This window comes from Ischnura elegans, chromosome 7, assembly GCF_921293095.1.
Source record: "Ischnura elegans chromosome 7, ioIscEleg1.1, whole genome shotgun sequence".
Lineage (NCBI taxonomy): Eukaryota > Metazoa > Arthropoda > Insecta > Odonata > Coenagrionidae > Ischnura > Ischnura elegans.
The window spans coordinates 77,270,478-77,296,328 of record NC_060252.1 but is presented as its reverse complement, the minus strand read 5'-3'; the positions used below and the strand labels follow the sequence as shown (position 1 = coordinate 77,296,328).

Genomic DNA, 25,851 nt, shown 5'->3' with positions numbered 1-25,851 from the left:
TCATTTGAAGCCGAGTGTTGGCCAATGAAATATTTTTCTGTTGTTCCGAGCCATATCTAGGAAAATAGGCGGGGACATGTGTTTTCTGCAGATGAGGATAAATAGCAGCTATGGATTGTATGGAATCAATACGAATGAATCTTGAATTAACTATTCTAGCAATGTCAAAACGTATTTTTTGTCACAGGTAATAATGTTATAAAAAGTAATTTTTTTGCGTTTTTGTCTTTAAGCCATGTAATAGCTATGTGGCAACCTGATTATCAAAAGCTATATCTATATTATGTATCTAAGTAGAGCTCAAACAAGAAATTACCATGTGCTCGTAGTTTAAACTCTGGGAGAAAGAGAAAACTTTTGCCTCGTACTTTTCTGCCCTGACTAAAATTAATTAGATTGGAATACTTAATATGCCGGCAAAAGTGATCTTGAAATAGCAGGTCACGGTTATAGTATATGAATCATTACATTACTATGGATGCCCGTTACATATTCTTATCTAGCCAAGGATGGGATCAATATAAAAATATTCCCAGCTAACCCAACGTGTATTAACATTTGTACTCGTAAATGTGAAATAAGCACTATAAAATAGTGCAACGCGGGTAATCGCTAGAGGTTGGAAAGACCCATACGGGTTATTTGGTCGCTAATTTTGCGACAAAATATTTTCAAAAAGATGAAAGCAAGAAAGATGAAAGAAATTGCAAAATATAGAAGCAAAGCCTTAATTTAAGCTTTGCCTAAGAGTATGATTCAGCGATATGGCATGATTTGGCGAAGATATACGTATTTGAAATGCGCTCGCGTCAAATCGAGTGTTGGAAGGTAAAGTTTTCGTTTTCAATGTTGGCAGTCGAGTAACTGCTACTGCTAATCCACCTTTTACTCATGCATTCACTGCGTGGTTACTTACCGCTTCCGTATGAACAGGATGTGCAGCGAAGAGGGCGCCGGCGGCCGCGGCAAACTTGGGTTGCAGCCCGGCGACTCCGAGACACACTTTGGTGAAGAGGAGTGATGCAACGGCATGAAGTGCCACATTGAAGGCGTGGAACCAGTAAGGATGAAGGCCGAAAGCCCAATGGTTAGCACTGAAAAGAGACAAAGGGAAAAAATTAACGAAAATATTAAATGTGCAATGCCACTGGGAAAAAAATGAAGAAATGAATCCGGGCATAGAGTGGCAATCACAGTTTAAGGGGAGAGAAGCCAATCGGTACAGTTGGTTTTTTTAAAAGCATAGTTTGTTATAGAAACTAGGTCTAAACGAGATCTAATTGATATTTAGCGGTGCATTTGATTTTTCACTCAGTGCCAGAAAATAACAAAGGCTCAGTTGTATCCCTTGGCCAACAGGTTTTTGTATATTTTTTCCACCATTTTCTGTTCCTGACTCTAATTTGAAATAAATCAATTGTATCCATTGGATTCTCACCCTCTCGATTGTTACAATAGGTATCACATTTCAGCCAGATTGTTTTCTGGGAAAATATTGGAATGACCTTTTCTCAAACTTAGGTGTTGGTGCTATGGTACACTTTAAGCTAGAAGAACACGTTCAATACTCGATTGCCACAAAGCAAATTTTTTAGGACAAGAGTTTACATAAAAAACAGCTTCATCGTAACGTGATGTCTACTATCTTATTCGAAACGATACCAATTCGTAATTCACTATCGATCTCATCTGTGCTCTGCAACAACGAGAAGATGAACGGTCACACATTTTATTAAACTCAAAATACTCGAAACTTCTCGAAGTCTCGTACGCTGTATGCAAAATTTCAAAGCTAAAAATACTTAAAAAATACATTCAAAATACCATCAAAAGCTTGTGGACTTGCGTTCTCACGTTTTAAAATAGTATTCCAGGCATTTCTGTTACAATTAGTTTTGCTGATTGTTTCGTATTATAATTTCTATAATAAATTAAGGGGATCTTCAAACAAATTTTTAAACGAATGAATCTGAATAAATATATTTCCGATTAAACACGGCTGGCACAGATACGTAGCCAGAAAGGATGGGGTTGCTTGAAAGCCTGATACATCATTGCGACCCATCATCCAGGGGCTCTGAAACTACTTTTTTGATTTAGTTATAACTCATGATGTCAGCCTATTACCAACTATGAATTTAACATGCAGCATCATGAAATCGACACATGTATGAAACCTATGATTTTCGGATGCGTTCGAATAGACAGCATTATGAAAGAGTGAGCAGTGCGTATACCGCCCTAAGCTTCCCCATAATATATTCCTGGTTACATGGCTGCACTGAATTCCCTCACCAATTTAAAGAGAAAGATTGTACGAATCAAGCATATAGAAATACTTTAAGTACCTAATTTTCCATCTTATCGCATTCCACTTCCATAAAAATTAATGCATTTAAACCGCATAAATTTTTAACGAATTTTCTCCATGTGAATTACAGCGTTAGAAATAGAGTAATAGGAAAACTGAATGTAATTTATTTGAAACGTTTCCTAAAAACTGTATTATTTTAAGATGAGTTAACTTTAATATTACCATCAACACACATCTGAAAGTAGGGAGAAGAAGAGGAAAAATATAGGGAAAAGTTAAACGTAATTTTGCAAACGTCAATTGATTTCACTACTATGCTTACGAGATTAGTGATTAAATAGTGTAGAGTGAAATCACGATGACAAGTCACACAAAACGGAGACATAAAATATTGATTAAACAATGAAAAAACCATCAAAATTCTAACAACACGCTCGTTTCTAAACGAGCCTCATTTCTCTCTAAACGATATCGCACAAAAAATTATCCGCAGTGGTTGCGGCTTCCCTGCTGACGCGTTTTTTATACGTAATTTTGGGTTCCATGAATAGGATTTCGCCCAATTCTCCACTACTTTTCCCTCGATTCTAATTCTCTTTAAAAGAGAGGAGGCCCTCTTTTTTTCTCGGACACCCTATTTCATTAACGGGAATTCCCCGCGTTTATCACTTGTTTTTTTGGCTCTTTTTTTTCCTCGAACTCTCTCTCCGTTGCCAACTGCGCTCTCAGAGAACTGAATTTTTGCCTCAGCCTTCTTTTATTTTTTTACTCTCTTTTTTTCCATCGTCCACTTGATAAAAATACTTATTTTCCACGAGTGTGCCTCTCCGTGTGTCCTTGCCTCCCGTGTACTCTCTTGTCTCCAATTAAAGCTATTGTTAAAATTTTTAGGATTCAAAATGCGCTGCTCAACTTATATTGAGGTCAAGCACATCTATTTTTCCTCCTTTGAGACTAAGGAGGACATCCAGGCGAGTAGCACGAGTTTTGAAATTCGACCCTAATTTTCGAAATATTTCATTATTCCATAAGGTATGCGGTCACAAACTTTAACTGTATTTATTTAGTAACTAACAGGCCACCTGGCCAACTAAGTACGTATAGTACCGAGATAGGTGGGAAAGTTGGAACTTTGAATTCATGGTCTTTTGGCAGCAAAGCAGGTAGGATGATAATGATACGTACAACCCAAGCAACAAGGTTTGCACCAAGAGGATTAATAGTTAAGTGTAGAATCCTTTGAGTTATATTTTCTATTTGAGCGTGTCAAAAGGTTGGCCGATCTGGTAGTATGTCCTATCACATAGGATGTATCAAGTGACTTAACAAACGGTAATGAGAAAACGACGCCAAAGATGCGTCGGACTCAACCAGAAGTAGCACTACTGGCTTTGAAGGCATGTGATGCCCCAACGTATTTAATTTTGCTGAAAATCCGTGTAGCCGTATGGAAATTCATAGCAGTCAGACAAACAGACATCGTCTCTTATATGTATAAAGATCTAGCTGCAATACTAGTGGAATGTAGCAAAGTCATAAGGAAATTCCAATGAGGTGATGGGATATTCAAAGAGAATACACGAATTACATAATTAAATTATACGAATAACTGGAAATGGAGTATATGCACGAGGACGTAGCCTGTGTAGATGGTAAATGTAAGTGTACTTTTCCATAAAGGGTTTTGAGGTGTCAGTTAAGATGAGGAGGAAAAACGCAAAATTGACTTACAGGATCAACCAATTGCATGAAGGCTCTGGGTGAGGATAAAATGTTTAATGAGGACTTATAGGATAAAAGTCGTCGAAAGAAAGAACGAAGCGTTTATTGGAAAAGGATTTTAACATTTTTATGGGATGTAACAAGTGAAATAGATCATCACCATAAATTTGGGAGGAAAGATGTAGTGTGGGCACAAGGATTTGCTTACTGAGAAATTTAGATGCTCTAAATCGCATAAAAGCCTTAACTGGTGGACTAACTTCATCATAATGGCAAATCCTTTTATTTCATATTCAAAACTGCCTTTGTTTTTTTATTTATTGGACATTGCGTCTAGCGATCGCATTTATACGTAAAGCGAGTATCTTGGATGAATTATCATGGTATTATTGCAGAAATTGGAAAGAAAATTAAAAATATTCATTTGATCCAAGATTACCCTTGTTCGACGCAACGATGTGAATTCATAAGAAAAATATTTCCTCTCAATCCTTCATATACATGCAGCTGAATATTTTCATGATTAACGCAAAGGGATTATTTTTGTTCAAAACGGTGGATAAACTGCATTCTTAATGGATTAGTTCTCCTAATTCTTTTCAAATAGAATTTATTTTCCTCTTATAGATGCGTCGCTAATTCCTCGAGATATTCACAGAGAAATATAGGCAACCTACACACTATTGAAGATAAGTTGATGACGTAACATCTTCATACCGAGCGGTCAGTTACTTCTGGGGCTTGCATGATTCGCAGTAGTTCCAACGCTCTTATTTCTCTTATTCCTCGGTATCTCGGCCTTTTATGGTGTCTCTGCCAGTTCTTAAAAATTTTGTCCGCCATTAGTTCCTTAAGTATCATTTTTTCGGTGACATCTGCCCTACGTAAATTGAATCCTACGAAAATCAAACAGTTATTGGCTTCCGGACTATCTGATTGCCATATGGAGTTGGATAATGGCTGCAACGACTGTGGTATTATTAGCTAGCTACACCGCAATTCCAATTTCCAATTTTTCATTACTATCAATATTTTGACCCCCCAAATGTCCACAAAAAGTTGAGTCATTAAGCCAGATGGCAAAAATTTAATAGGTAGAACATTTTGAGCCCCGGCAATTTTTTTCCAGAGTTTCAGACGACTTTGGAAGGGGTCGATTCATAAAATTTTTGTTGGATGTCTTCCCGTTCATCCCAAAAATTTGTATGAATCGGTCAGTCAGTCTGTCATTGGCCTAAATAAAGTTTTCTAGTATAGTGATGAGGGGTTTCTCCTTCAATCAGCGCTTCCCCTTGAACGAGCTAATGACCGAAACTACAATGACATCATCAGCTCATAAAATGTGGGCTGCATTCGTTTTTTTTTCTTTTAAAATTATAAGACGAATTGATGAACGAGGAAGTATTTTCTTTTCTTTGCAACTTAACTTTCCTTTCATTCACCGAATTATTTTCAAATTGCGTAATGCGACCCCATTTTGCGAAAAATATCGAGGAATAAATGAGTGCATCGAAGTGGTACGTAAGTGAACGTAAGAAATTTTCTATATATTTTGGATACAACAGAAAATTTTAGGCGTTTGCGCAAATCCATTATTTTAGTTCAATACTTTGGGTAAAGCGCGCACAGAAATCGAAATTTTTGGAAAGCAATATCGAGAATTAAAAGATATTGTTCATCGAAGGAGTGTGAACGGAAGAAAGCTACTAGGGGAAACAAGGGAGGAATGGGACAGTGGGAGGTATGGGAAAGTTCAAATTTCCCTCCTTTGCTTTAAGTTTTTTAGCTCTTGCTTTTCTCACATGTATGAGAAGCAGTAGCTGCATTTCCTTCAAAAATAGCTCCTGGCTCACTTCTCTGAATGTGAGTAAAGAAGAGAAGATTGATGTTCAAACCAATTTTGGTAACTTTCTTGAGATGCTTTAACTTTAAATTTTCATTATTTTAATCCTGAATTTCTCTCGCTGGACATTTAAAAATGTGACCCATGTCTCCCGGAACGAGGGAGGACTGGGACAAATGTCATATGCTCAGAAAATGCTAAGTTCCCAGTACTCACCAATTCTTGTTTTTTGAGGAATATTTTTCTGGAATCTAGAAGTGTCAAGGCAGTTAAGGATTGGAAAAAATATATTTAAATCACTTATATTTTCACAAAAAATGGTATTCCAAAATGTTCCCCAATCCTCCCTACTTAATTTGGATACTAGATAATATTTTCAACGTTAACTCAAAGCTGTTATTTTAATTCAGCATGAAGCGTAAAGCGCGCACAGGATTCGAAATTTTTGCAAAGCAATATCGAGGATTGAAAGGCATTGTTCATCGATGGAGTGTGAACGGAAGAAAGCCACCACTTAATTTGGATACAAGTTAATATTTTCAGCGTTCATTCGAAGCTGTTATTTTTATTCAACACGTTGGATAAAGCGCGCACAGAATTCGAAATTTTTGCAAAGCGACATTTAAGATTGAAAGGCATTGTTCATCGGAGGAGTGTGAACTGAAGAAAGCTACTACTTAATTTGGATACAATATAATATTTTCAGCGTTAACGCAACGCTATTATTTTAGTTCAACACACAGTGGATATAGCGCGCACAGAATTCGAAATTTTTGCAAAGCGACATTGAAGATTGAAAGGCATTGTTCATCGGAGGAGTGTGAACTGAAGAAAGCTACTACTTCATTTGGATACAATATAATATTTTCAGCGTTAACGCAACGCTATTATTTTAGTTCAAAACACAGTGGATATAGCGTGCACAGAATTCGAAATTTTTGCAAAGCGATATCGAGGATTGAAAAGCATTGCTTATCGAAGGATTATGAACGGAAGAAATCTACTTCTTCATTTGGATACAAGATAATATTTTCAGCGTTAACGCAACGCTATTATTTTAGTTCAAAACACAGTGGATATAGCGTGCACAGAATTCGAAATTTTTGCAAAGCGATATCGAGGATTGAATAGCAGCGCGCATCGAAGGGGTGTGAACGCAGGAGTGGGGGTGGTGGGACAGAGGAAAGAAGGCCAGGAAATTTTGAGCCAACGACGGCTGCAGTTAGCTGTATCGATCCCGCTTATGAAGGCCAACATGTACGCTCGACCTCGGTTGACGGGTAGGACCGCGAAAGACGGGGGAGGTCATCGAGCACGGTACATATATACAACATCCATGTGCGCTTCCTACTTCTTCTTCAGCTGCCAAAAAAAAAAACGGAAAGGAGGGAACGGGGGATTTTTGGCGCGATAGCGACTAGAAAGGGTAAGGTCTACCGGCTGGCTTGGTCCGTTCCGGGTGGCCGTGAGAGGAGGTTTTTCGGAGCAGTATGAGTTACGGGAACCGATTGCATCTTTGGCCGCTTCCATAAGAGAGAAATCGATACGTCCTTACCTCTTATATCCATTCCCACGGATTCTACACGGCCGCTTCTATAAGAGAGAAACCGATACGTCCTTACTTTGTGTATCCATCCCCACGGATTCCACATTCCAGTAACGAGCCAGGTTTGTTAATGCTCAACACAAATGTACATATGCTGAACGAATTTCCTTGGATACGCACGCATATTATTGTAGAATAGAAGAATAGAATAGAATAGATATTTATTATGCTCTGGGAAAAAACCCTTGGAGCAAAAAACACAATTTACAAAAATAATGGCTCATCAAAGCAAAAAGTTCATGAAAAATGTCAAGTAAAGTTGTTTGATACGCACCTATAAAAAAGAAATAACACGTAACAAGGATTGAAATTTGACATCATAGGCAGACGGAATATAGTACATAATACATAATAATGATACATAATAGGCTGTATTTTCGTGGGAGTTTATTTTAGCTCTCCACTGAGTAAGTCCATGTACAATTTAATTTTAAAAGCATGGATGGAGCCCCTCTGTCTAAGATCCTCAGGGAGAGAATTCCAGAATTTTGATCCCGTTATCAGAAATGATTTCTGGTAGATATTAGTACGTGGAGTAGGATAACATAAATAGTCATTTTTGCGAGATGACATATGGGTGGTTACTGATCTGTTCATAAAGATTTCCCGGAGATAATTAGGGATTCTCTCTCTGAAAATCTTAAAAAGAAGAGCACCGAGTAGATATTTCCTTCGATTACAAAGATTTAGCCAACCAAGGCTGATTCTGTACTGTGATACATGAACATCCTTTCTTAAATTGAATACATATCTTACACATGAATTAAGTAGCCTTTGTAACTTTTTATCCAGCTCTTTAGGCATGTCATTATAGACAAGACTACAATAGTCAAAGGAAGGGAATACCAGGGTAGAAATTAACATTTTTCGGGTGGATATAGGAAGTAAGTGCTTGTGCAGTTTTAGTTGATACAGTGTGATATTGACTTTATTACAGATTTCGTTCACATGTTGGTTCCAAGACAAATTTTTTGTGAGGGTTAGTCCAAGAGTGCGAACAGAGTCGCTGAACGGTATTTGATGGTCACCAACTACAACTGGAGGAAGGTGATTATAATCTATTTTGTTTAGGATCCTTGAGCTACCGATGATTATTGCTTTCGTCTTCAAACAGTTCAGTATGAGGTGGTTTTTACCCACCCATTTTGTGATTTCTCTCACGTCATGATTCACTAGATTAATACTATCAGCTATGTTTTTAATCGAAGTATGGATGTATATTTGAAGGTCATCTGCATATATCATATATTTACAATTTTTAATCGCAATTGAAATGTCATTGACAAATATAGAAAATAGCAGAGGTCCCAGGACAGATCCTTGAGGAACTCCGAAATTGTAGCGGGTGAAGGAGAAAATATTTTTTTTGCAGTGGGAATACGATGAGACATATTGAGGCCATGGATCCATGAGTGCATGTATATGGATGTATAAGCGTTTTTTTATTTTATATTTTTTTATTATTTCCACTTGACACACTCTGCACTACTCATATTGATCGTTTCCCTTAATAATCCAGAATATATAATTCAAAATATATCATTACAGCATTAGTAGTAAATAAAGGAATAAAATTAATTCCATGGCTGTTATTTCTTCACCAAATGAGAGGAATAGAATTGTATGTGAAAATGAGTATTTTTATGGGATGCTACAAGTGAAATAGATCATTTCCATAAAAGTGTGAAGAAAGATAAAGTTTGGGCTCAAGGATTTGCTTAGTGAGAAATTTCTCATCAAATAAGAGAAATAATGAGAAATGTCTTGTTTTTACTTGGAAAGAGACTACGCCAACCAAAATCATTATTTTATGCATACCAAAGGTGAGGCCAAATTAATCAAACCGAGGGAAGTTGTAGCACCTCACTTAAATTCATATATGTGAAAATGAGATTTATGAAACGACGTGCAAATCGTAATGACCTGGCCCGCAGATGTTTTAGGAAAGAAGGCTACCATTCATGTAAAAAGCAGATAAGGAAGATGCTATGCTTTCCCAGCGTGTTGTGCCCAGAAATGCTGTTGGGGATCGACACCGCGTTATACTTATCAGCCGCATGGTTGTGCCTCTATCCAATCGTCAGCATAGGCGAAGAATGTGGCCCGATGGAAAATCAAGCCAGAATTTCTCAAGAAAAGTGGTTTCTATAATAGCGCGAGAACCTATCACGTTTGAAAAGATAAAGGCTGGGTTAAAAACGAAGAAATTCTGTAAATTTAGTAGTTTTGAGCAAAATGTATAAGAAAATTGAGATATTTTAATAAAAGATTTTGTAAAACTGAAAGATTTGGTAGAGTGAACGACATAAATCGATGGTTGGTGATGTTGCTTGGTGGCATCTTGACATGATAGATAAAAACAAAACAATTAAAAAAAAAACATCTTTGTTAAAAGATTCGACCGGTTTCAGCCTTTCCAGATCATTATCAAGAGGTGAAAAAGACGTATAGACAAGACGGTATATATGTCTCCATGTGTCGGAATATTTATTTCACCTCTTGATAGTGACATGGAAAGGTTGACCCCGGTAGAGTATGTTAATAAATCTGTGTAGAATACAACAGTGTTTAATTTTTATCTATAAAATTTAACGGCAACATAACACACAGAATATGAGTCTGCACTAAAATGAGAACACAAATTACATCCTAAAAAATGAAGCTATATACAAAGCATGGAAAGGAGTTTTGCTCTTAGAATCAGAAGAATTCATAGTTCGATAAGATAACAGTTCTTAGTTGGTCTAATTCATTACGACCTTTTGAATAAATTCGTTATACTGACGGATACTGGTCACATTTTGTGCTTCCAAAGAAATGTCGTAAATAGTTGGATAATTTGTGATGAAACCTGATACCGACTTGCTTTTATCTAGAGCTGCAACAAGATATACCAAGGTATAAGAACTTAATATGATTCAAAATGAGACTAAAAAAGGTCTCAAGTGCTAGCTTGTAATACAGCCGTAAAAATGTTTTAGTATATGAGGCAAGTGACTATTTGCTCAGTACTAGTAACTTTGTAAAATTTCCTTCCTTATGCAATGAATATAATAGTTAAATATATTTCTTTTCACTCCTGCCATCTCATGACACAAAGACTGAACTAATATTACCATTGGTAAAAATAAAATACGGCCTTAAAGCCATTTATTTTTTTACATGCTGAGTTACAAAGGAATTAATGGTACCGTTCGGTATAACTTTCTTTAACGAAATCTATTAGAGCCTAAGATATGGTAAATAGATAATAATTCATATTTTGTTAACAAAACTGGTGTCAATGGGTGCCCATCCATTTCATCGAAAAAATAAGTTTGACTGCAGAAGTTATTCTGAAATCTTAGTCGGCATTTGTTTCCCGTGTAATTTATTTTAGATTAGGATACATATTTTACGAAAATTGAACTAAGCGGCGAGCGCAAAACGTGACTTTTTTCTAACTAAATGTTTGATCATATCTTCTTCAATCCACGGATTTGCTTGCAGATTGCAGAGTGCAGATATCCACTTATCGTCAATTCTTTTATCAGCTAATCTTTCAACGCATACATAATCCTGTTATTAGTCCTTCAAAACCACCGCAACTATCACATACTAAGCCTTCGTCTACCGTATGTGGCCAATTAAGTTTCCCCGTCTTCCCGTCGAATTTTTTTCTAGAGACTCATCATTCTTTCCCATTCTTCTTAGGATTTCCACATTTCCAGCACTATCTATTCACTCCGAATGTCAACCTTTACATCACCCCGGGCAAAAATGCACGTAAAAACCCATTCTCTTCGCAAACCTTCTCCTATTCTCCAGCCATCCACCAAATATTCCATTCTCTTGGCTTAAACTGGCGCCTTGAGCGAATCATATCCTCACGAGCGTGTTGGTCCTTTGGCGCCTAAACGGGCCATGTCGACGGCTGAGGGGCTGGAAACGGCGCGACGCAGTGCCTTGCTATTGTTACCTTATCATTAACTCTCTGGGGTGAGCGGGATGACGCCTCGAGCGGCCCTGGGTCTCTCCAGCTTGAACAATAACTTGCGCAGCGCTCGGAACGAGCAAGGGAAGGGGAGGAACGTACCATACTGGTCCCATGAATGCGATGATACGGGCAATACGATGTAATGAATCGCCTATTTTGAGTTTTTTTTGCGTATCGCTTGAATGGACAGCATATGTCCTAAGAAAAACCTTAACCTCCTCGGTCTTGGCGAGTTGAATACAATACATCGACGCTTACATTTTTTCACTGCTTGACTGATTGAAATGTCGTTATTGTTATCGATCGTCAAAATTCGTGTCTCTTCCTTTTCATTTCGACACCATCGAATTCTTTCATATTTTCAACATTTTATTATTGTAATAATAGCTCAATTCTGCATCCGAAAAAATTCTTCTGTATCAACTTATTGTAACCATTATTCATAGCCCTGTTGAAGATATAAGGAAATGTCGAATCGCCAGCAACATTTTTTTCATTTCTTTCCCTGACCTATACTCCAAGGCTATATTAATTATTATGTAAACTGAAGTCCCCTGCTGAAAATAAATCGATTTATTGCAACTAGTTCAGTGCGTCCTGGTACATGACAGCATCAAACAGAAATATAATTCACAGAAATCGCTAATGTTTATGTTTACATCTAATTAACCAGAAATGTGTAGATTTTTCCCGCGACTGAGGAGGTTAAATAGCCGAAAAAGTAGATACATTAGACGAAAATAGCAAGCTTCATATCCTTTATCACTGTCGTTCAACTACAATTGAGATGCCATTGTCTATTGTCAACTAGCCAGCTCGAGGGTAAATTACTATTACGCTAAATCGAAGAAACTGCTACAGAATTAAAGCAACCAAACCCACGATAATCCATGATTTTTCATAAAAACATTATTATACATTCTATCTTGTGGAGAATTGCAATAATTGAGGATTATTTTCAAGAAAAAAATGCTCCCCTCCATTAAGCTGATATTTCAGACGCATTATGCCATGCAATTACAAAAAAATGAAATTTTTGTGCCATTTTCCAGGGCTTGAACTGTAAATACAATAGTTCCATTCTTGTTAATAAGCTAACGGCAAGAATTTAATGATAAGGAAACAAAAAAAGACACGTACATTATAAAAACGTATTCCTACTTCCTCGGCAATTTTTCCTCCGCTAATTGCAATTGCTCGGCGTATAATATGCAGGCGAAGCACGCCATGCCCCGGGAAACGGGATAAAATATTCAGTCGCAGCAGCAGGATGTATATAAAAAGGCAGTATAGGAGTTCCCTTTCTTCCCGTAATGCCTACGTTGACGATCTCCCACAGCATTCCCATATTTTTAACTCCCCGCGTCAGGGATGAGCTCACGCGGGAAGGAAGTGGAGCACGTCGGTGTGTGTGGAGAATGGGAAATGGCCGACTCTTGCGTCGTTCAAGTCTATGGTTGGCGCTGCCGGCGTGAAGGAAGAGGAGACAGGAGCCAGAGAACGGCCGGGACAAAACCCTATACACACACCTCGAGATATTGAGCCGAATCCCGAGCAATGGTTGGGGCAACTACCGACACCTCCAAATGTCTCACCATCCGCCCGAGATGATCCACCAAGCCCACGAACGCGAGGCGTGATTTTAATGCCAAAAATCTGAATTTGAAGCTCCGACACATTCCAGCGTTATCTCTTCCCCGGGATACACAAGCACGAATCCTTTGGGGAAAGGGAATCAGGGCAATATAATACAATGGTTTTTCCCGGAAAAAATTACCATACCACTCCTTTCCTCGAATTCAACCCCCTTACACCCAAGAATAATGACGAGAGACATCTTATCTACCTTCAACGCGTTGGTGTAATGTACAAATGCGAAAGACCTAGAGTGGTATTTTTCTGTGCGTCATTCCGAAACCCACCGTCGTAATGCGTGATGTCGAGCCAAGGGAAGTCGTTTGTTTTTATTTCAGGATGTTCACGATGCATAATAGTGCTGGAAAGGAAGAGTTGGATGGGTGGTATTCGAAGGGCCATCACAGGACTTAGCAAATGCCTTTGCCAACCCCAAGGTATATGAATAAATCACGCCCTTAAGTTCATACACGCCAGATGTAAAGTCTACACAGAGGGAAAATTGTTGAAGTTAGGTTTTGAAAAGATGCAATAGTTGAGGAAATAAGCCGGAATAGAAATAATGACTACTGATACATTCTATCTAAATGAAGAGTGTAAAGTCTTGTGGATTTCAATAAAAAAAACAAATCATAATAGAATAACTATTCTATGTAGACATGGCTAATAGAACTACAATTTATGTTCATTGAAGCTATGGAAAACTGTTTAATTATCGCAGACTAAAATCAGCCAATTTACATCATCTCATTGTATTAAAAACTTTACGATAAAGGCACATACACAAGATAAAGCAGGCATTGAAAAATTATGTACAGAGAAAAGTGAAAAAATCTTATTAAAGATCACGCAATAAAATTAAACTCTCACGATAATGAATATCAACATCAATTTGTTTGAACAACACCCGAGCATTAGCCTCTTGAAATATGACTAACAATATTATACGAAAGGGCTACCAATATGTTTATAGTATTTTTAGATTTGTTTCTTCGCCAGATTCTTTTCATTTTTGCATAAAATTAATCTTTTTTCACTGCCGAGTCACTTCAATCAATTTCAAATTGATAGCTCAGTTTTGAAACACAAATGTGAAAAGAGGAATGCCGTCTTGAACGTTCAAGTCTTCGTTGAATTTCGAAGCAAACACGTGAGAAAATGACATAGAAACACTCAAAATTGTTTCATAAATGAAGTATAATGCCAGGGTTGCTTAAAAAACTCTTACTCAAAAATCAATATTTCTTACTCAAATCATTGACTACATAGTACCTACACATAAGAGCATTTAGAATAAAATATACCGTGGACCGAGTTTTTCTATGAAAATTGAGAAAAAATCATCCCACAAAAACATTCGTAATAATTCGAGAGGAGTGAGGATAAATCATTCAATTTATTTTATAAATGTACAGAAATAGCGATAATAATTTTCATGAAATGCAATTGCTGCGCAAACTATGAGTGAAATTAGATGGAAAGAAGATTATATTAAAAATAAATATGAAACGTAAGCGCATTAGCTGCAGAATGCAACCTTTGGGAAAAAACATAAATTTAAGGGATACCCAACAAGAATTCACTCATGTGTAACTTATTATTTTAATTCTGTGCCCTTCAATCAGGAAAAAAATTAAATGAAAGAAGCCGAACGAATTTGATTAAAAGAATACAGAAAGAAATAACGACAAAGTGATAGGTAATGTGGAAGTAAGAACACCTTGGCTGTAGAGAAATGGAAGGAAAAAGCAGGTAGTGAAAATATGGTAGACCATGACAGGACGTGACAGGCTATCAGATGTTGAACTTTCATAAAAGAAATGACGAAATAAGTGGTACCAAAAAAGTGAAAGCTCGAATTAAAAAACCTTGTTTACTCACATGAAAATGGTAATAAGTAAACAAAAACCTCTTTATCAAACCATTGTTAGGACAATGACACCTGGTTCCAGAAAAAGAGTGAGCTGTACGGAAGAAATACAATAAGCGTATTGTATCCATAAAATGCAGCCCTGAAGCTCATAAAACGCAAGTACCAACGCATTTTTGGGCAAATACACTCAAAATTTATTCCTTCCTTAGCTCGATGCTTTTAATACACTACTCCTTAGAGAGGGAGAAAAAGAGTCATTTAAAAGAAGTATATAGTGGATAGAATGAAGAGAAAATGGCAAAGTGGCTGGGAAACGTGACGTAGTCAGCAGAAACTTCCTAAAATCATAGCGTGAATGCTGAAACGATCGACGAAAATAACGAGAGATGTTAGACCGTTGCGTGTTGAACTTAAGGGAAATAAATGATGGAATGAGGCAAATGGAAAGCTAGACTTAAAATACCTAGTTCGCTCACTCAATAATACATAAAGGTAATAAAGAAACAATAAAACTTCTTAACCATTGTTAGGATAACGGCATCTGGCTCAAGAAAGGGAGTGTATTATACGGAAGAAATACGAAAAGCACATTACATAAGCATCCATAAAATGCAACCTTTAAAGCTTCCAAGATGTTATTACCCATTTTCGGGCGCATCCACTCAAGGTGGAAAGTTAAACGGATACAATGAATAGGAAATGGGAAAGTGGCAGTGAAAATGAAGTAACGAGTAGAAACTTAAGGTAGAAAGAGATGTAGAAACTTAAACAAGAAATGTAAGGTCAAGGCTGAAACAAACGGCGAAAATAACAAGGGATGGAAGACTGCTTTAGTTTAGAAAAAGAAATGATATAATAAATGTTACCGACAAAGGGAAAGCTGGGCTCAAAATTCCCTGTTCGCTCACCGAGGATTTATAATGGCAATAAATAAATAATAAAAACCTCTCAACCATTTTTAGGATAACTGCACGTGGCTCGAGAAAGAGACAGAATTATACGGGATAAATACAAAAAGCGTATTGTATCCATAAATTGCAACCCACAGGGATCACAAAACGTCAGTACGTATTTTTTGGCGCATCCACTAAAAATTTATCCATCCATTAACTCGCTCCTCTGCTCCTCAATGTGGAAAGAAAAAGTAATTTAGGAGAAGAGGGTGTTTAACGAACAAAAAGAAGAGGAAATGGCAAAGTAGTGGTAAATATAAAATAATTAGTAGAAATTTTATTTTGAAAGAAGAGTAGAAACCTGAACAAGATATGTAAGGTTAAGGCTGAAACAGTCGGCAAAAATAACTAGAATTGGTAGACCATTTCATGCTGAACTTTTTAAAAAGAAATGAATCAATGATTCCTACCGACAAAGTAATGGTAGGATAAAAAAAACCGTTCGCTCACGGAAGGATAAATAATGGTAATAAATAAACAGTGAGAACCTCTCACTTCAACCAGTGTTAAGATAATGGCACCTGGTTCAAGAAAGAGTTAATTATACGGAAGAAGTACCAAAGGCATATTGAACCCATAAAATGCAACGAAATGAATGCTCAAAAAACATTACTACACATTTTTGGGCGCATCCACTAAAAATTAATTCATCCCTTAACTCGATGCTCTTAATCCACTGCTCCTCAGCGAGAAAAGAAAAAGTAATTTCGGGGGTGAGGAGGTTTAACGGAGAGAATGAAGAGGAAATGGCAAAGTGGCAGGGAATATGAAGTGAAGAGTAAGAAAAAAAAGCAAGGAATGAAATGGAAGGAAAACGGGACGGGTTCATGACCTATGGCCCTTGAAGAGCCCGAAGAAGAGGCACTGAATGTGCCATTCATTTGTCAGCAAAGAGAGAGGGAGTTCTCCTCTCCTCCGTTTTATTCGCACTCCTCGGGCGCACGGCCCCACCAGTCGTATGAATGCAACTCCCTGTCGTATTCCTGACTTCATTTTCCGGCGCAGACCCTTCTCCTCCTTGGGCGTGGAGTTGAAGTCGGCTGGCATCGCGGTTCGACGTCATGAGCCGAGGAAAGTTTCAGTGGCGGAGCGCACCGTAAGTTCCTTTTTTACTTTTTAAGGGAAAATATGTGAGAAGGGTGAGGAATGACGGTGCCGTGTCCTCGTATTTTTTCTCTCCGAAGCTCATGAATAAATTAAATTAACTCGAAAAAATTTATTTTATTTTATTCGGTTGCTTTTCGAGAGAGAGGATTCCGGTACCGGGTTGCATTCTGATGCGCTGGAGAAAATTCATTCTCGAACATTCCTCCTCCCGTCACAATTTGATACGCGAGGCACATTTCCTTCGCTCAAAAGAAGAGATAAATAAGAATATAGGAGGGCATCTAGATAACGTCATAGCTGCCGAAAGGAGATGTTGAGCAGGTTTATGGCAGCGGCGGAGATGGGGTAGAAGTGCCGCTAAACCTATCCGAATATTTCGGGTTCGAAGAAAGTTATAGAAGAAGATACCATTTTAAGGAAAAGCTTCATCTACCACTCATTTACCCTGTCATCTGTTATGAAATCTAATAGAGTTTGTTTATCAATAAAATTAATAATATTTTTTTGGCCACTTTTAAATGAAGCTTGACACTCTCCTCGGCAATAATGATTGAACAAAAAAAACTTGTAGATATTTTAGCATCTCTTGTAGCAAAAGCAGTAGGGAAATAAGTTGATATCCTAAAAAAAATTGCAAATTTAAAATTATGAAACTTCATATTTCCTCATTTGTACATTATACCATAGAAAATGAGCCAAAGTATCTCTTATGTTGATTCACATCTGAATAATTTAGATTAATCTGTCACTACCTTTTATGTCAAAACCTGCAGTGATTTATTAGAGACCAAAAAAATAAATTCTCGATTAATTGATTTTCACATGAAAATCAAAACTAAATTGTTCACACATTCGTTTAAATGATTTTGCCATTTGTCTCTCTTCCTTGAGACCATTTATTAGCTCTGTCTAGAGAAGAAAAAATCATCCAAATCAATTATAAATTTCAAACTGAAAATTATCACTTGTAGTATAAGTTCACGATGACATACAACCTAAATTAAAAATATTATCTATAACATTTTCTCTGATGGGTGAACTGTAATAAATTACTTACACCGCTAACACCAGCCTCTTAATCATCTTCAAATTAATGCGGCATGGTATGCGGTATGGAAATGTACAAAACTAGCTCATAACCACCATCAGGTTAAAGCCTCATAACATTGATACATAACCAATACCCTATCATTAGTTTACTCGCATTAATGCCTCAAAAATGCATCCAACAGTTGAAGTACAGTTTAGTTTGATATTTTACATCAGCAACAGTTCATAAGATAACACACGATGCTTTTCTTTTCAAATGAATTTTAACGACCACTGAAATACCGTGAGGCAAACTGAACATAAACTTTTACAAGCATAAGAAATATTTGAGAAAAACAAGGACGAATTAATTCAATTCATTACATATATGATATTATATAAAATATAAGCAGGGTCAGTACAAAATCTGCAATGCTTCATAAGGTGGTAGGAGAGACAGTTTTAAGCATTTTTAATCCACAAATACCGTAAATATGGGGTCGCAACTTCCCAGTTACCGAGCTATGGCTACGCTATTTTTAAGGTTACTAAATAATTAAGATTGAACAAAAATTAGCGATTAAAATTGTCTAAAACAATTAGTTTTTGAGTTTGATTAAATGAGAGCTTTCAGCGAGTATTAAATATACCACTGCGCAATCTCATCGATTTGATTTTAATTTTTGGAATAGTAATATAATTTAGAAGAAAATATAATTTAGTCCACATCAATTTGGAAATTCTTTACTGCAAAAATCAAAAAGTGTATTCACTTTTGCCAGTCATTAACAAATCTATGACGAGACATCGTTTAAGCGAACTGTTGTAAGTTCAAGCGTATGCCTCCATTCTAATTAAAAGTAAATACATAACAAATCTCCTTCCATCTAACAGATAGGAATGAAGTTTCTAGCCGAGCCCAACCCTATTATAGCACTCACTGAATTGGAGAGCTGGCGAGGGTAGCATATGACGAAAGACGTAAATAACGGAGCAGAATAATATCCATGGATAGAAGTGGGGTGCTCATGGTAACGAGAAAAGTCGACCAACGGTTAAAACCTACTCAGAAAAAAATAAATAAAAAATCACCAGCAACGGCTACTGCGAGGAGTAGGGGAGGTTCCGGCGTTCGAAAAAATATATAAGAGAGAAGTAGATGGGTGGTGGGTTAAAATGGCAGGGGAATGATAACACTTGGCTCGTTTTGATGACGGAGTCGGAGTGTAGGCGGTTTATGCCAAGTTAAACCATTTTGACCGAGGGGGTAGCAGTAGGATGAGGTGCAGAGGGTTGTCGGAGGAACAAGGGGTAAAAGAGCAGGAGTGTGAGGGGTGGACAAAAAGAGAATAAAAGAGACGAAAAGAAAAAAAAAACTTTACTTTTTCTCTCTCTCTCTGAAGGGTAGAGGATATAGCGGTTGATTCTGGGTGCTTTTGTGCCCTACGGGCGAAACAACATTTGGAGTCGGTTGAATAATGGAAGAGAAGGATGAGAGGAGGCAACCTCCCCGGAGAATCAATTTTGCGTGATGGAAAGGGAGAGATAAAGGGGTGGAGGAGGGGTTGGTTGGGGTGGGGGAAGGATAGAGGGAGGGGGGGAGAAGATCGAGATTATTGGAATGTGTGTCTGTGTGTTTGGACGGGAGTGCGTTCGCTAAGGGAGGGGCTGCCTGGGATGCAGCAAGGACAAGGGAAGGAAATGAGGAATGTATGGGGGAACGAAGGGAGGATAGGTAGCAGATAGAGATAGGATAGCTGGAATGAAGGAAGAGTTCTCGGGTTTCCAGCCGGGTCCAAGGGTTTTTCGACGATGACAGTCTCCACCCTAAAGACAATGGCAGACTTAGCCTTCGAAACGTCGGTGCTGAAAAACCCCTGTGCCCGGCTGAAAACCCGAGAACTCTTCCTCCAGTCTATTCACCGGGAAAACCTTAGATCCTTCAAGATAGCTAGAAGATAGAAAATGAGAGAAGAGTGAGATGAGGATATAGGAAGGCCGGGGCAGTACAAGGATAGGATTAGAATAGGTGGTAAAGCCAAAACTGTAGCCACCACAGCAATCCGATCTCCTCATACTCCGTATTTGGTGGGAATTATTCGTGGTTCCACTTTTATGATATGAAAAAATTACCATACCATTCTTTCGTTTTCAGATACTAACTTTGATTGGCGTTACAATGGAAAGTCATGTTTAAAACTCCCATTTTTTGGGTATCATACGTGCGCTCCTACTATCTTCACGGGAATAAGGATTTTTGGCGAAGAACCTTAATTATACTAATCGCCCATATTAATATAAACGGAAATGCTCATATGTACTACTTATTCGTTCTTAAAGTATATAATAGCATCATTTATAGTCACACTTTGACAATTAGCTATTAATGTTTCGCAGTGAGCTGTGTACTACTACGTAGATAGACAACCTTGAGTATCTTAGGTGATACTTTTAAAATATGGCAAGAATACAAGTTAGCTATAATTTACCTGTTTTGTAATCAAGTACCCCAAAATAATAAATCGTCACGAAAGGATTATTTTTCTCAATGGAATGTTTTTGTCGTCAGATGAAAAGCAGGAAAGAATAAGCCTAAAACACTACGCTAGGAACTCATGAATTAAGATTTTCGCGTGCACTTCATGGTTAAGGGGCGCCTCACACGGCGTGTCTCCGAACTACTCCTCTTTATCTCCCCTACACCTCCCTCTCGTCTTGGCGTCATCCCTCATATCCATGCATGCGACCCTTGGAATTTCCTGTCTTCCCACAACTCTATTGGCCCCTCCTCGCACGTAAGTCATCTTGAGTTATTTGTATTGCTTTTGGAGGGCAGCTCTTGGGTGTATACTATAACCGTTAAGATTTTCAAGCAATGAGATGCTTCATGAGAAGTTTAATAAAAACCCGACATACGGGCGTAAAAACTTACAACGGGGTGGCCGACTTGGGTCAATCAAGCTGGGGGGTGAATCCTAGTACTCAATCGGTTTCGCGCCAAAATATTGGGTATTACCTTCAAAGATTCCGAGGAAGGTTAAATTTCTAGAGTGGCCTATTTTTCTTGATTTGTATTTTCCTTGACTCATCTTTTTCCTGTACCTACGAATTTATTTGGTCCATAGCTACTTTTTAAAAATTTGTGTTTTATTTGCAACATGTTTTTCAAAATGTTAATGTATTTCTATATTCGTTTCTCAAAACATAAATTGTCTAAAATGGGTAAGTTTTCTCAACCATTGCTGGTTAATTATTTTTATCAAATAATGATAATGGTGCACTATTATATCTATTCACTGCACCCTTGACAAATCTGTTTAAATTATTGTCCTTTCGATTATGCAAACAAATTGTTGAATAATCTTGTTCTAAAATATTTTTATGCGTTATTTATGAGAGAAATATATTAGTTTTTAAATTTAATACCTTGAGGAAGTAGGTCAACATAATGGAATAGTAGCGATTGAGTTTGCATGCAAGAATCGCCTTAAAAAAATGCCATATTCCCATTTTTTTAATCGTGATATGAGCTCCTTAAGTCAAATTGGAGGAGACACCAAAATAATTACTTAGAGCTCACTAAATGACCTTGATTTGAAAACTCCATGTCCACCTCAAAGTTCAAATTTATCTCCATCAAACTGTTTGCATTCGAAGAGAGTTGATGAAAAAAGTCCCTATTATACCGCCACCATATGACCTCAATTCTATAATTTGTAATCGAATTCTGAGGTGGAGAGAAAGTCGTTCCTTTTTCCTGCCGGGACAAAAAATGTTCCGATCGCCTTGGCGCGCGAGAGGGCTGTTTTTATGGATTTTTATGTCATTGAAGGGCGAAGGGGAGGAAGAAGAGGAAACGAGAATTAGAATGAGTAAAAATCGGCGGGTGCCAAGAAAAACCTCTCGCCTGCCCCTCATACTCTTCCCCCACAAATACTCCGTAGGCACCTTCCACAATTGGACGCCTTCCATTTGCCGTTCGGTGAGATGTATAGAGGAAAAAAGACATTGGCTGTCCTTTTCTCACGCGTTAATCAACCTTGTGATGGAGAGGGAAGGTCCATTCTTCGTTTAGCCTCCGAATCTATTTCACGGTTCCCTGTTCTTCGATTCATCTCTTTATCCCAACACAAGCTGTGTTGAACCTGTTTCTCAATCTCTATTATTTTATCTTGTCTCTCTCTTTGCCCGGCCACACACTGATCATACAAAACGTTCTTCGAGAAAAAGTTTTGCCGAAAGACGTTTCGTCGGAAAGCGAAAATGTCGTACCCGAGTGCCTGGGCCTTGGACAAAAGACAAAAACATGGCGGGAAAACCAATCTGGTCAGTCACCCGCAGACCAGTGTAGTGAAAACCCAGTGCGTGTGTGTTGCTTAAGATGGATGAGGAAATGGACGTAGCAATTGTGTTTTTGAACATTATTCAATTTGCCGAATTAAACGAAGAATTACTCACTTATTTCAGCCCAATCATTACCACAGGGTTCCAAATCCCGGCGTTTAATTGGAAGCTATATCAATTAAAATACGTATGGGGTCTCAGAAGGACCCCACTTGGTAACCAACGTTCCAGACTGAATGTTTGACAGTTTTGCAAATGCGTGCGTGTACAACTGATTCTTTATTAATAATTATTAATATATATTAGTTCTGTTTACATTACTAATTTATTTATAAACAATTGATATTATTAAGTATAATTTTTTTATACACTGTCATCAAGCTTTGGATTTTGGCGATTTTCATGAGTGATATCTGATCAAAATCTTTTAGTCACATCATATGATGAGTGCATAATGAGTGTGCTATATATGGTTTTTGGTAATCCCCAAACATTTAGAAAAAAAACATTTGTGCTCTTAAATTCTAAACAGAATATATGCACCAATAGATACTGTTTTGATCAACAATTTTTCTATACCACGGATATTGCAAATTGGATATCTATGTAACGTTATTTTTACATCTCATCGTGGATGTTACAAGTAGAATGTATGTGTAACGTTGTCAAAAAGATCCATCGTGTAATAACAAAGTGTTTTGGGTACATCAACCTCATTTAGATAACCTAAGCATATCGTCTGATGCTTGGGATGCCTATAGGAACGAATATTACAAAAGAGGATCCTCAAGTCGACTTCTAAATGTATTGTCAAACATCTCGCATTTAACCCTAGAGTGCGGGAACTTTTCGATACCTCCACCGCATAAACGCTCAACAATCGCCCACCGAATCAAATCCGCTCATCTAGATATCCCTAATGGTACCAGATGAGCGGATTTCATTCGGTTCGTGATTAAGTTCAATAGATTTAGGCTTCAATTGGTGTAAGTTAGACATATTTAAGTAAATGAAAGGTCGTAGCACTTTTCCACAAGAATTTTTAATGCGTACAACGCGTTTCGGCTCACTTAGCCATCATCTGGTACAAGACGCTTGAGCACATGTGAAGATCCCTTTTATACCCTTGAGAGAGGAGAGTATTGGAGAAGGAGACGATTTGACATCTTTGAGGATGGGGGGGGGGTGGGAACGGGTGTACAGAGTATAGACAATGGGGAAAGATACAACTACGGGATGTGGAGAACCCACGTTGGAGGGAGGGTTCTGGTCATAACTGTAAAATGACGACACGTGCGGAAGACCATAGGAAAACAGGAGGAGGGGGTGTTGAGAAGAGTGAAAAAAGGGGGGCTTAGGGTAAAAAGAGACCGCGTGTCTTTTGAAAGTGAGAGGAGTAAGTAGCGACGCAGGAAAAAAAAGGCGGGGTGAGGAGTCCCTTTGGGTTAGCTGAGAAGGAGTGAAAGTTAGCGGGGGTACAAGGGAGGAAATTGCCAGCAATTGTTGAGCGTTTATGCGGTGGAAGTATCGATTATTTATACGTTTTGTAATCTGACTTCAGCATTTACCCGAATTTTTTATTGCTACCTGGATATCTTGCATTTGGGCACTTTCCCTCACCATAAGGATCACTAAGGGATCACTCTACCAGGCCAGCCCTCGTGGCAGGGGGTGTCTCCTGCTCATCGTATTTCTGCACTTTCATGTTAGCTAAAACCGTGAACTCCCGCAGCCAAAGGAATAAATGGGTTTAAAAAGTCGCCGCACGCATCGCGACGGATAAAGTGATCCAAGTTTCACAGGAAAATAAGGTATAATTTGGGGTGTTAACCGAAATTAATGAGCATGAGGATTTCACATATCAAAATAATAAGAGCTCAATTCTATTCCTCGTAATTGCAAATATTACACTGAAAAATTTTGGGAGAAAATTAGACAGCATTGCACTCTGCGGACATTTTTTAAAACCGATTGTAATGAGACCGAAGTGGCAAAAGAAATCAGCTTTCTCTGAGATTGAATTGGGCCTCTAAGCAGTCCCCTTGGCTATAGGAAAAGCGGGAGAATGAAAGGGGGTAAGGATGGGTTGGACTGGATAAGGCATCCCCAAATCTTCAAAGGAGTCAACCACCTACTTTTCATCGCAAAGACTCATCTTTTCTTATCCCTCCCTCGGTATCCTTCCCCCAATCTTTACTTACTTTCCCAACCCCAACTCCCTCGAGACAACGCACTGCAACCCCATTCATAATCCCTTTGCCCGCTTCAACTTCATATCCAGACCTGCTCCCCTACATCAAGAGCCTCCTCCATGCATGAATATTGTAACTGATCCTGAAAGGGAGCCAGCTGAGTTAGGTGAGAGTCAATTGTCTCCCATTAAATTCCGGAGCACAACCCGGCTAACTTAATTCACTAGAGGCAGGTTGTTCATATGTGCTGATAATTATCTTAACTTCAGGTTGAGCCGTATTATGAACTACTCGAACTTTTTCCTAATACACTCGGTAGAAAACTACTTCCCTCCAAAATTCAGGTGAAATAAATTTTTACATAGATGAGTACTACCATTGAGTTTGTAAAATGAAATATGACTCGGAATTATGAAGGAAAGTGCCTTTCAGTATGGTAGCCCACTCTGCCATTTCTATTTAAAACACATATATATTTGGAATTTTCATCTTAAATGAAACATATTCTATTAGTAGGCTCCATTTCATTACAAATAAAGCTGTTTATGCAAGGAGGGAATTTGAGAGCGTCAACTGCAAATAGCATGCGGTTAGAGAAAAATATAAACCTAAAGAAACAACTAATTGAGACATACGTTTAACAACGCAATATGAATGAAAGCAACTACGAGAATATGTTGACCAAATCAGATGTTAATATAAGAATGCAAACCTACCAGAAACCCTTTATCTCACTCTACCCTGAATGTTTGAAAGGCACACACCAGGGACTTAGTCCGGGGTAACCGAACCCATTCAAACCAACCTTCGGTTTTAAACACTGAGTGAGGAAGTGAAACATTATGAAATATGTTTCTGCGTTCACTTCCAAAATCTACTGTCTCTTAAATAGTTGCTCAATGACACTTGAGAAGTTTCATCTACAGTATGAAGTTTTTTTGAAGTTGCCTATTATTACTCCATTTGATTTATTATGGCCCATATACATAAAAGAGAAAGTGGAAGGGAAGAATGGCAAGGGACGGTCTCAAATGAGTCACTTAGGATAAGGTTGAAAAGCATGTAAAAAAGAATAAAATACGTCACTATAGAAAGGCTTGCGGATAGGAGAGAGAAATGGAGAGCTGTGTAAAACCAGACCTAGGATTTTTGACAAATGATGATGATACGATAATTCATTCATTTTTTTACATTTTTAGCAAAAACAATCTTTCTATTTTTATCATATTTGAAAGTTACATTCCATCTTTTTACCCT

At 37.8% G+C, this 25,851-nt stretch overlaps 1 protein-coding gene across 1 annotated transcript in view; it reads right to left on the bottom strand.

Annotated features, from left to right (window-relative positions):
* The window catches only part of LOC124162150 (protein O-mannosyl-transferase TMTC1-like), a 956,057-nt gene that overhangs the window by 591,893 nt on the left and 338,313 nt on the right, over positions 1-25,851 (bottom strand). Inside the window, exon 2 of the mRNA XM_046538572.1 lies at positions 917-1,094. Within this exon, the coding sequence (XP_046394528.1) occupies positions 917-1,094 (178 nt within the window). The remainder of the gene's footprint in view (positions 1-916; positions 1,095-25,851) is intronic.